Source organism: Emys orbicularis, chromosome 13 (genome assembly GCF_028017835.1).
Source record: "Emys orbicularis isolate rEmyOrb1 chromosome 13, rEmyOrb1.hap1, whole genome shotgun sequence".
NCBI classification, from domain to species: domain Eukaryota; kingdom Metazoa; phylum Chordata; order Testudines; family Emydidae; genus Emys; species Emys orbicularis.
In genome coordinates, this window is record NC_088695.1 from 42,456,299 (window position 1) to 42,468,445 (window position 12,147).

At 43.8% G+C, this 12,147-nt stretch overlaps 1 protein-coding gene across 1 annotated transcript in view; it reads right to left on the reverse strand.

Moving 5' to 3' along the window:
* PECAM1 (platelet and endothelial cell adhesion molecule 1) overlaps positions 1-12,147 on the reverse strand; it is a 76,575-nt gene that overhangs the window by 32,080 nt on the left and 32,348 nt on the right. Inside the window, exon 14 of the mRNA XM_065415330.1 lies at positions 6,455-6,511. Within this exon, the coding sequence (XP_065271402.1) occupies positions 6,455-6,511 (57 nt within the window). The remainder of the gene's footprint in view (positions 1-6,454; positions 6,512-12,147) is intronic.

Consider the following 12,147-nt stretch of genomic DNA (forward strand, 5'->3'; position numbering starts at 1 on the left):
GCTCCGCTCTCCCCCCGGCGGCCGGGGGGAGGGCGGCCGGAGCCCTGGGAGGAGGGCGGCGAGCCCCACCCGGGGCTCCGCTCTCCCCCCGGCGGCCAGAGCGCCGGGGGCAGGGCGGTGAGAGGGCGGCGGGGGGGAGGGCGGCCAGAGCGCCGGGGGGAGGGCGGCAAGCCCGGCCGTGGCCCTGCTCTCCCCGGCGGCCGGAGCGCCGCGCCGCCCCCCTCCAGGTGCCGCCCCAAGCACAAGCTTGGTGGGCTGGTGCCTGGAGCTGGCCCTGCACACATTACTGGGGAAGAGAGGCTAGACAGAAGATTTTGACCCAAAGCTGGATCTTGAATACCCCAGATTAGGTAAATGCTGTTGGCTCTGGGGGGTATTGTTGTGAGCTCAGATTTAGTTTATAAAAAAAAAAAAAAAGTCACCACAGGGCTTATGGTTTCCACCTCTTCCAGGTTGGCTAAAAATTTGGCCAACGGGACCGAGTTTTGCAATTTGCAATGAAGCCCCAAACCAGGTGAGTTTCCTTTGGTGTCTTGTTTTGCTGATAAAGATTTTTCACCACTCCAGTGAATATTTTCCCAGCTGAATACAGAGGTATGACATCTGGGGCCTGGCAGCACAAAAATGGTAGAGCAGATTTCCTGATTACCGGGGCCAATTTCTAATAGCTTGTTTCAAACCACTCAATGCAGTAGGGATTTCTCATGCCTCTTTCCACTGGGGAATATTTGTTTTTCCACAGTGTATTGTTGGTTGCAATAGGATTCTTAAAACTTCCTGTCTCGCCGCTGCAACTGCCTCTCAGTTACTGATTCGTTTTTCCAGTATAAGCAGACCTGGGTTTAGCTATGTATTTTGTTTGCTAGATTTCCCTTTTCCCAAAGAGGGATTAAAAATAGAGAGCAGTCCAGGAACCACACAGTAATGAATCACAATCAGCTCTGTGATGCCACAGAGGATGGATGGATGGGTGGATCCATCCAATGCCCAACCAAAGTCATTGAAAACCTTCCCATAGACATAAATGGATGTTGGACCAGACCCTTAGAGCAAATACACTGAACAAGCAGGAATTCACTAATACACTTTGTGGGAAATAGTGTGTCCTTAAAAGCTTAGGAAGGTCTCTGAACACTGAGTGGTTGCTGTGGGACTGAGATGGATACAAAACTCCACTCCCCCAAAAAACATCCCTTTCCAAAGTGCATTTGGAGCAAGGAGTATTTTGACGACCTTCATCAAGAGCTGTCCTGACAGAGGCTCCTTGTCAGAGTGAAGTTGCAGTATCAGAAGCACTAATACAGGTGGCATCCTGAGAGGTCAGAAAAGCAATTGATTTAGGATTTGGTTGTTTGAGACTTAAAGCTTCCATGTTTTCCATAAAGCCTTAAAGTAGACACCTACGTGCTTGAGAAAAAAATGTGATGCATTAAAAAAATAAAAGTTTTAAACTAAGCTCTGATGCCATCTTGCCATATCTTTACAGGCATGTGGCTTGGAATCAGATGGACCTTTTGCTGGGCAGAGCAGCTTCCATTCATTGTTTCAGGGCTTGACATCGATGTGATAATGCAGAGTCCTCAGTAAAGAAACCCATGTACTGAAATTGCTCCCGTACTATACAGGTGATTGTATCCGGAGTGCAGCTGAGTAGACTGAGGTCTCCTGCTATTTGATTTTAAACCAAGATAGGCCTGAACAGATTTGAATTTCACACTCTGCCTCTTTCCTCTACAAAACCCCAGATGTGAACCAGAAAAAAACGTTTGGGGGTTTGAAATGCAGAACAGGCCCATCTCTACACCCAACCCTCTAGGTAGCCATTGACATTGCATATTGGTGTGAACTAGGAGAGCAGCACAGTAACAAGGCTGGGGCACAGAAACTGGAGGAGGTGAAGTCAGAGCCTCATAATGGTGTTTACAAGAGGGAATGGGAATGGGGTAAGAGCAGGCAATACAAGACTAGAACCCTGACAACCAAGGAGGAAAGAAGGAGGCTCAGATACTCAGAGGACTGACTGGCAATGAGAAAAAGAGGCAGTGAAGTTCAGAAGTAGGGTTGCCAATTTTGGTTGGATGTATTCATCACATGACAATCTTTAATTCCTGGAGACTCCAAGACAATCCTGGAGCGTGGGCAACCCTATTCAGAACCCCAGCCACTTTACGACTCAGGACAGGCAGGATCTCTGGTTCCCTGTGTTCACTGAGCTGGAAGGTCAAGATGTGCTAGTCACCGAGAGGGCCTTGCAGCGCGCACTAGTGCCAGCACAGTCAGAAGTGAAAGCCATACAGACTTTGGCTCAGTTATCACATCAAATTGTATCAACAAAGCAACAGTTAGTGACCTCTGACACCCTATGCGACTTCTTCCTCCACAGGGCATTCACACTACAAAATTCTTATTGGTCATAATAAATTCTCTGGAAAGGCAAAATTATACATGAAGCCCTGTAACAGCCGCTGTCTCTGATTAAAAACACTGAAGTGGCCTTGAATCGCGTAATAATATAATATTTAGCACCCATATCACTAGAGCTCCACCAAGCTCGTGGCCATGAAAAATGTAACATGGACCGTGAAATCTGGTCTTCCCCCCTGAAATCTGATCTTTTGTGTGCTTTCATCCTACACTATACAGAGTTCAAGGGAGAGACCAGCGTTTCTCAAACTGGGGGTCCTGACCCAAAAGGGAGCTGTGGGGGGGGTTGCAAGGTTATTATAGGGGGTTTGTGGTATTGCCACCCTTACTTGTGCGTTGCTGCCTTCAGAGCTGGGTGGCCAGAGAACAGCAGCCGTTGGCCAGGCACCTAGCACTGAAGGCGGTGCCTGCCAGCAGCACCACAGAAGTAAGGGTGGCAGTACCATACCATGCCATCCTTACTTCTTCATGCTGCTGGGCTCCCGGAAATAGGGAGACCAGATGTCCCGATTTTATAGGGACAGTCCCGATTTTTGGGTCTTTTTCTTATATAGGCTCCTATTACCCCTCACTCCCGTCCCGATTTTTCACACTTGCTGTCTGGTCACCCTACCTGGCAACAACGCAGAAGTTAAGGGTAGGAGTACTGCAACCCCGGTACAATAACCTTGTAATCCCCCCACAACTCCTTTTTGGGCCAGGACCCCTACAATTACAACACTGACATTTCAGATTTAAATATCTGAAATCATGCAATTTACAATTTTTAAAACCCTATGACCATGAAATAGAGCAAAATGGACTGTGAGTTTGGTATGGCCCTACCTATAACACTTAACATCTTCAAAGCAATGTGACCAATATCAGCTCATTAATCCACACGATGCCCCAAAGCAATTAGGCAGGCGAGTGTTATCCCCAATTTATGAATGAGGAAAGAGTCCAACAGTCACAAGATCCACAGTTAAGCCTGGTCTACACTTAAAAATTAGATCAACCTAGCTGTGTCACACTGTGACCGCTGTAGTTAGGTTGACTTAACCCTCTGTGTAGACACAGCTAGGTCGATGGAAGAATTCTTCTGACCACCTAGCTACTGCTTCTCCGAGAGATGGATTAACAACATTAACCGAAAAACCCTATCAACGGGTGTCGACGTAGGAAGCGTCTACACTACACTGCTGTAACGGCGGAGCTCGTCCACCCAACATCCTCTGTAAAATGGAGAGAATACCAATTAAGCCAAGTATTCATAGCCTGTATCAATGAATGTATCCTCCCAACACTCTGTAATGCAGGGAAATAGCAGACAGGTCCAGTGACTTGCCCAAGGTCACACATGGGTCAATGGGAGGGACAGGACTATAACTCAGATGTCCTGACTCCTAGTCCCTCACTCTAACCCAAGACAACACTGATTCCTGCAGAAGAGGACCCAATATAAGCTCTCACTGGAAACATTTCAGCTGCTTTCCCCGCCCCCCCCCTTTTTTTTTTAAGTAGAGGATTTTAGTTGGGGGTGGAGGTAGGAGAATAGGGGTAATTTATTTTGAGAACTTGACAATGAATTTGAGATGGGCTCCAAGGTTCTGAGTCTAATTAAGTTTCTGGGTCCTTTTCACCCTAATTCTGTTTTACGTGGTCATAGAGGACGGGTTAGCCTATTTGATTCTGGACACCACAGCTGGTTCACCCACATACCAGACATCACTGGCTCATACTCTAAAAGCAGCTTCCCTGAGCTCATCTATTCTTGCCAGTCAAGGGTCTGATCCTGCAGAATGCTGGGCAGCTCCTGTAAGGTATTAGACTGAAGACCCATCCCTCACTGGCATCAAACCGATTGATGTGAATGGAAGTTGGGGGTCCCCAGCACCTCATAGGGGGCACCCAGCATCTTGCAAGATTGGGCTCTAAAACATTCATCAGTTTGAATGGCTGAAGATGCCCCTGCTATACAGGGACTCTGAACCCTGCCACATCTGTCTGTACGCTTTGCTACAGTGCTATCATGCAGCCTAGCCATAAACAAAGTAAATATTATGTTTAAATATGTAATGTAGCCATCCAAAACTACTGCACGCCTGTGTGATGTCCCGCTTATCTATTTGAAACACTTTTCCTGTGTGTCAGTCAGGAAAAACAAATGGGATTAGAACAATACGCTGTTATTAAGTTTCCAAAAATAACTGAAACTGTAGAATGTTATATATAAGAGAGCAGGTGGATTGTAAGATTAAGGGGGTGCTTGCGTATCATCTGTCCAATTCAGCCCAGACTTTCAATCGAATCTTATTTTGCTGGACTTCCTGCCTTATAAAACTGTATTTGTTGTAAGTGCCTTGAATAATAATCCTCTCAAACACACTTGATCTGACGAATTAGGTCTTGCAAAAGGTCTCTGCAGTACAGTATATACGGCTCTCTCCACTCTGGGAAAAAGGAATGGTATCATGAAAGGCATAATACTTCTGGCTTCACCACCCTGGCACAAAGAAGAAGTACACAATCTGTTTCTGCATTCCATTAAGGGCCTGATCCAAAGCCTATGCTTCAGTGGGAATCTTTTCACTGACTTCAATGGGCTTTGGGTCAGACTCCTGAAACCTGCTGTCTTACAAAGCTACAAGGGCTTCTCTCTGCCAAGTAACTGACCTCTTCTTTAGTATAAAGGCTATTTTGCTTTTTGGTAAAAGAAAGACTGCAAAGAGGGAGTGTGGGCTAGTGGTTATAGCAATGAACTGGGAATCAGAACTCCTAGGCTCTATTCCCAGCTTTGCCATTGTCCATCTTTGTGACCTTAAGCAAATTACTCAATCTCTCTGTTTACTCAGCTGAAAAATGGAGATAAAACTGACCTACTGTGTCTCACATGATAGAATTAAGTAAGATTTGTGAAGTACTTTGAAATTCTCAGAGGGGAGGTTCTATAGAAGTGCAAACTGTGTATGCGGGAAGGACAATCCCAGATGAAAACTGAAAAATAGAAAAACAAACGTGACATGCACAACAAAAGCCACATGGCAAGAAAAAAAGAGAAACTGGCCAGACTACAGCCTGACATTTACAAACAGATATTTCCTAATACAAAGGAGATGGAAGGAAATCCTCTCTGATAGGGTGTTTGACAAGCTAGCAGGAAGCACCCTTAACCTAGGTGTCTCTGGAATTTCAGTGCTGCCAGAGCAACTGTTGATAGTCACCAGCAGTAAGATACCTGCTGGGATCCAGGTACAGAGAAGGATCCTTGCTGACCTCAGAATCTGCAAGGAGGAAGTGGGTAGTGTCCACAATTTGGAGGGAATCTGATTATATTAAAAAAGAAATTAAGTGTGATAATATTGCTTCAAAGCTGTTAGGTTTAGGGGCAGGATAGAGTGGAGGCTGCAATACAGATGTGTGGGAGTTATGTATATTTTTAAAATAACTATTATTAAGACAGGAAAACAGAAGAAATACCCCAAAGTACATAATATTCTACAGTATGGGAAATAGTGAGCCACTACAAGTATATTCCAGCCTGGGAGGACAGATTTGGGCTTGTGCTAGCAGTCTAAAATGATACATGCGTACACAGCACTTTGAAGTTGGGCTTGGGCTCTTAAGCCTACAGAAAGGAGTGGGCTTCAAAAAAAACAACCCCCCCCCCCCCTCCAAAAAAAACCTAAGGTCAATCTTAGCAATTGGAATCGAGCTAGATTCAGAACACAAACCCCAAACCCACACAAATTTGGGGCAAGTTCAAATCCAGATTCAGATCCGAAGCAGCCCTTTTTGGCAGATAGAACATGAATGGATTAATGGAGCAGACGTTCCAGTTGTTAATCTCACCACACTACAGATCATTACTTTGGGGGAAATCACGAAGATGCTATGAAATGTATCAGCACTTAAATTTTCTTAGCTGCTATGTGGGATGTGTCCATAGGACCTCAATGTCTCTTTTCTATACCCTTTACCTTCTAACCTATCTAGATACAAATGCTTCCAAACCTCCTTCATGTGTTTAATTTTTCACTAGCTTACTTACCATTATTAGCTTTTCTGATTTCACTATATACTGTATCAGTCCCCTTCTTTACAGGAGCTGGAAAATGTATTGGCACAGAATCAATTTATTTCCTTTTTTTGTTTGCTTTATGTTAAGCTCCTTACACAAACAGAACATGCTGTTTTACTTTTAGAGGAAACCGTTATATAAACAGCAATGCGCCATTCCATGTCTGGATGAAAAACCAGCTGTGCCCCCTATCCTCCCCGTGTCTATGTGATAGAGAGATGGACCCTCTCCAGTTAATGTTGAAATTAGCTTCCCATTATAAATTTGATTCACACACACACACACACACACACACACACACACACACACACACACACACACACACACACACACACGTTTCCCCAGCATTAAACTGATCCTCAGATTTTACAAGGAATATCTTACCCTAGGGTAAAGCTTTTCCCTCACTAGTTTCCCTCAAACTGGACAAGCTGCTTTAAGTGAGGTAAGGGCTCACAAAATGAGGTCTGCATTCTGAAAACTGCTCACACACTCTGTGCTCCTCCTAGTTCAATCTTCCTTTCATGGAGCTGCTTTAGTTTTGTGGGAAGGCTCAAGGGAACTTTCTCACACTCAGCATTACAGTGTTCGGGATCAATGAGATTTTTACAAAAGGGAGATCTCCCCATTCATGGTGGTGGAGTGGGAATATGCAAGACAGTTCCAAATTTACCATGGGAGTGTGGTACATGAGCTGAAGACAGAATGGAAGGGAAGGCTGAGAGGGTACGGATAGGCAGGAGAGATTGAGGGAAGAATAGACAGAGATTGAAGCCTCAAAAGGCTAATGTTACTGGGTTTCCTCCTCCAAAATGCTATAGCTGACCTTACCCACACAAGCTCCATACAGCTGAGGCTGCAGAAGAATCCTCAGTAAAGTTTTCCTCCGGGCTCTGAGGTTCCTGTTTTTATCTGCTATGGTAAATCCTGCAAATAGCTTTTATTCTGAGAGGGACCATCCAAAAATACCAAATGAAAAGAAAGACTTTTCCTGTCTGATGCTTGTTTGAGATCCTTTTTACGGAGCACGGTAATAAACACAGGCGCTCCTTCTGGCAGAGGTGAGGCAGGGCTGAGCCAGCTGCCAGCACAACTCAGGTTCCCAACATCTTCATTAGCTACTGCAGCAACACAGCTGTGGTTACCATGTGACTAACATGGTTCTCAAGAAAAAAATCCCTGGGGTCACACAGCAGCCAGGGGAACCGTGCTAGAACCCTGCTAGCAACAACTCTATTTTAAATACTTCCTAGCATGGTTCTGCTCCTTGAATGGACAAAGGTTTTTAGCTTTACGAGGGCTTCTTGAAGGGCCCCGCCATGTGACTCTCATGTGCACAGGTAGATTTTTCTGAAGTCAATGGGAGTTTTGACTGCACAAGGATGGCAGGGTTGCACCCAAGGTCTTTCTTACCTTCTGCTCCCCGGAATTCTCTTACTCTTCCCCATCTGAAGGATGTCTACATTACAGCGGCACAGCAGGTGTGCTGTGGTAGTGTAGGTGCTTTCTACATCGACTGAAGGGGTTTCCCCGTTGCTGAGTTAATCCATCTCTCTGAGAGGCAATAGCTAGGTTGCTGGAAGAATTTTTCCATTGGCCTACCTGTCACTGCAGTGGGGGTTTGGTCAACCTAACTATGTTGCACAGGGCATGAAATTTTTCCACAGCCCTGTGCGATGTAGCTAGGTTCACCTAAATTTTAGGTGTAGACCAGGTCTGAGTTATTTTATTAAGAAACAGGTTTATAAGGCCTGGCTTATATCAAGTCAAATTGCAGTATGCTGATAATCAAAGCTTTCAACAAGGGATGGGTTTAAAAAAAGTGGCATTTGGATCCAGAACTGGATTATGTTTACTTTGGGATACAGGGCTTGGGTGAGAGGCAATGGACTGGACTAGAACTCAGGAGACCTAGTTCTGCCACTGGCCTGCTGGGGATGACTCTGGGCTAGTCATGTCACAAGTCTGTGCCTCAGTTACCCCCTCTGTAAAATGTGGATAAATCACAGTGACCTACTTTGTAAAGTACTTTGAGATCTACTGCTGCAAAGCACCATGTAAGAGCTAGATATCATTATTAAAGGCTCTCTCAGAGCTGGGTCTAGGCGTGATAACACTCTGGTCTTGTGAGATGTTAGCTCAAAATGGTAAAAGTCTCATAAGATTGCTCCTTCCTCTTTGACACCAAACAGACCCAAAGATAAGCAATTCTTTAGCTTTCAATATTAAGCAAAAAGTTATTGCAGAGCCCCTTGGTAATGTCCCTATCAACTCTGGGTCACAAACTAGCTAAACAATGTTTAAAACGGTTCAGTGTCAACTAACTTTAATCATAGTTTGGCCAATTCCTGTGGCCGGGACAAAAGAACCTAGAAATAAGTTTGTAAACATGGGTTGGCTGTGTCCGCACTCACCAGCCAAACTGTAGTGGAAGCAATTTAGATGAACTATGTCTCAAGTGAATTTCAACAGATCCTAATTCTGCCTAAAGGCCAATGGAAGCTGGGCCTGTTAAGGATCAACACATTTTAGAAACATCAGTTAAGGGACTCAACACTTCTGAGGTCGGTTATCTTCAATTTTCCTTAGGTGAAACGATTAAGTGAGAAGTTAAGTGACTTCCCAAAGATCATGCAGGAAGTTTGTTGCAGAGCTGGAAAAAGAACTCAGGTTTCTGGACTCAGTCCTGTACTTTATCCACAAGACCATTAAAACCTATAGAGCGGGAGACTCCTATATTTATTCTGCAGTCAAACTGAGAATCAGGAGAGTGAATTGTTAAATAGCTCAGTGTTTCATGCACCCTGGGAACACATTCTGCAATCCCAAAAAGATTTCTTTTGAATTAATTTTAAATAATTCTGCTAAACACACTTTAGACACTGGGGGCTAAGTGCTATTGAAGTCAATTCCAAAACTCCCACTGATTTCAATAGCAGCAGGACCCGAATTTCAGCAAGCACTTAATCACAACAATGCTGATTTGTCATGAACTTTCATGCTATAACAATCTCTGGATTTCACATGTTTTTGTTCTATTGTTTAAGTCGCCAGGGAAGTCAAAATGAGTCTTCCCATAATTCTAACCAGAGATGGCTCAGATCCTGAATTAACACATTTATTTAGTATTTTACAAGCCTGGGTCAACTTCCATGGGACTCAATGAAATGATTACCACTGAGAGCTGGATCAGGCCCTTAGATGGTTTTGATTATTTCAATTCTGTCCAATTTATTTTGATTTTATGCCAGTGTGTGTGTGTGTGTGTGTGTGTGTGTGTGTGTGTGTGTGTGTGTGTGTGTGTGTGTGTGTGTGTGTGTGTGTGTGTGTGTAACACCTTTCATAAGTTGTTCTTTTCCTAGCCCTGAGTAAATGTGCTAGCATAAAGGACCTAAAAATAATGACATTTTGTTCCAAATGACCTTATAATGCTGCACCCTGCAATTGACTAACCAGCTATAGAAGTAAAAGGAGGGGCATGTTCTTACTGAGCCACAGTTAGCAGTTTCTCCCTTCCCCTTTTAGGGATATTTCCTGACAATATTTTAGCTTTGGTCTTTGTTTTCCTTGTGTTAACAATAAAGGGTCTGACTCATTGCACAAGTATTGTGTCACAACAACAATTAACTTAGAAAAGATATGCAATATGTTTTGTTAAGCATAGTCTCTCCTTAAAGATTTATTACACCAGTCCCCATCGCCAGCACCTCTTTAAATATCAAATCAGCAAACAACTCTAACCTCCCAAAAATAATTCTATACCCAACACTTAGCTAGCCACTTTCATTAGAGGATCCCATCGCTGCTCACAAAGGGGGGGTATCAAATAATCCCAAATTTACAGATGGAGAAAAATGAGGCACTGAAGCCTTGTCTACATTAGCTTTTCTTCTGGCAGATTTACCACCCTTAACAATGCTGGTGCAGCTTTCGTTTGAGCAATGATGAAAGGGAGATCTAGTGCAGAAATGGTTCCCACAGCCACTGCATATTTACCACTATAAGGTGGTCAAGAATATTCAGCAATCCTAGAAAAGTGATCAGTCGGGAGAGATTTGGTTTGAGGGAAAAGGGCAAAATGCTAATAGCTCTTTAGTGCTGACACACATCATTCTATAATTGGATTTTTGGGGGGCTGAGGGGGATGTTTAATTAATCCTTATCCTCAAAACTGCCCCAAAGGTTACTATTATGCATTAATTATTGATCCTGCTCCCCTTGAGGTCAATGGGAGTTTTGATGCTGACTCCAGTGGCAGCAGGAAGAGACCTTTGTATAATTAGATATAGTAATTTAGAGCCTGATCCTGAGTGATTGAGGAATACCTGAGCTCCCATTAAAGGCAATGGAAATTGAATGTATTCACCATCTTGCAGGGTCGGGTCCTTCATTTTTTTTTTTTTTAAACGTAATCTGCTGTTGATAAAATTGAAAGTAAAATGTAATCTCCTGGGTGAAGAGGCTGCCCGCTGCAAACACTCTTAGCTCTGAATGCTGCCTTCTGGATGAGGAGTGCATCCACCCGGAGTAGAATGTAAACCTAGCTTTGTTGTTGTGTACTTTGCCTTTGTTCAGAAAATAGATAGAGCCAGAGGGGATTTAATTGCTTAATATTGAAGGCCTTAAGCTAAGTATGAGGATCATGAAGTGTTCACTCAGACCAGAGGCACTGGTCATTGTCATGGTAACAGAAACCTGAAAGAACACCGTGTCTTGAAGCAGAATATGAGCAAGGTCAACATGATAAAAGCATTGATGGGAATCCAGGAGCCAAAGTCCTTTATATGGGTGAGAGTAGTTACTGAAAAAGTATTAAAAACAAACCAACAAACCCTGACCTTACTCCTCTCTTTCCCTGAGAGGAAGGCAATGTCTATACTTCCAAGTTTACAGCAACATAGCTATGCCTCTACTGCTGTGCCACTGTAAGAGCACTTGTGTAGCCGCGTTATGCCTACGGGAGAGCATCTTCTGCCAGCATAGAGCTGTGCACATGAGCGCTTATACCGGCAAAACTTATGGCACTTAATTGTGTTTTCACACCCCTGAACAACAAACGTTTTGCCAACGTAAGTGCTAGTGTAGACATGGCCTAAATCTTATCCTGTATCGTGCAGTGCAGAGTTGAAAGAATTAATCTTTTTCATAGACTGCAGTTTGGTTTCATAGAACAGCTTCCACTCTAGCCATATCTCAAAATGCGTGGCCCAGTAACGCAGTAGGTACTGGTAGTGCAGTGACCACGCACAGAAAGAAAGCACTTATATGCTACGCAGTAGCTTTTGTCTCGTCTACACTACAAAAAGCGTCAACAGTGTAAGCTTTAAGCATGCTGAGTTGCATGATTTAGTACTGCGGGACAGACAGGACCAAACCATGCTTTAATCAGTCTCCTGAACCACGATACAGATTTGTATAGTCCAAGGCTAACTTGAAACAGTATCACGTAGTTAAAACATGGTCCAATCCCATTTAAAACAGGATCTTTTAAAAATGTCAATCCACTACTGTAATTTAACTAGATCGAGTTAATATGGCACTTTGTATTGTATAGACTGGACCTTACACTCAGCTTAGGATGTTAGAAAAATATTATTGAGAGAGGGAGTATGCTGGCTGGGATGCAAAGGTTATCCCTTACTCTTTTAGGTGTTCATTAACTT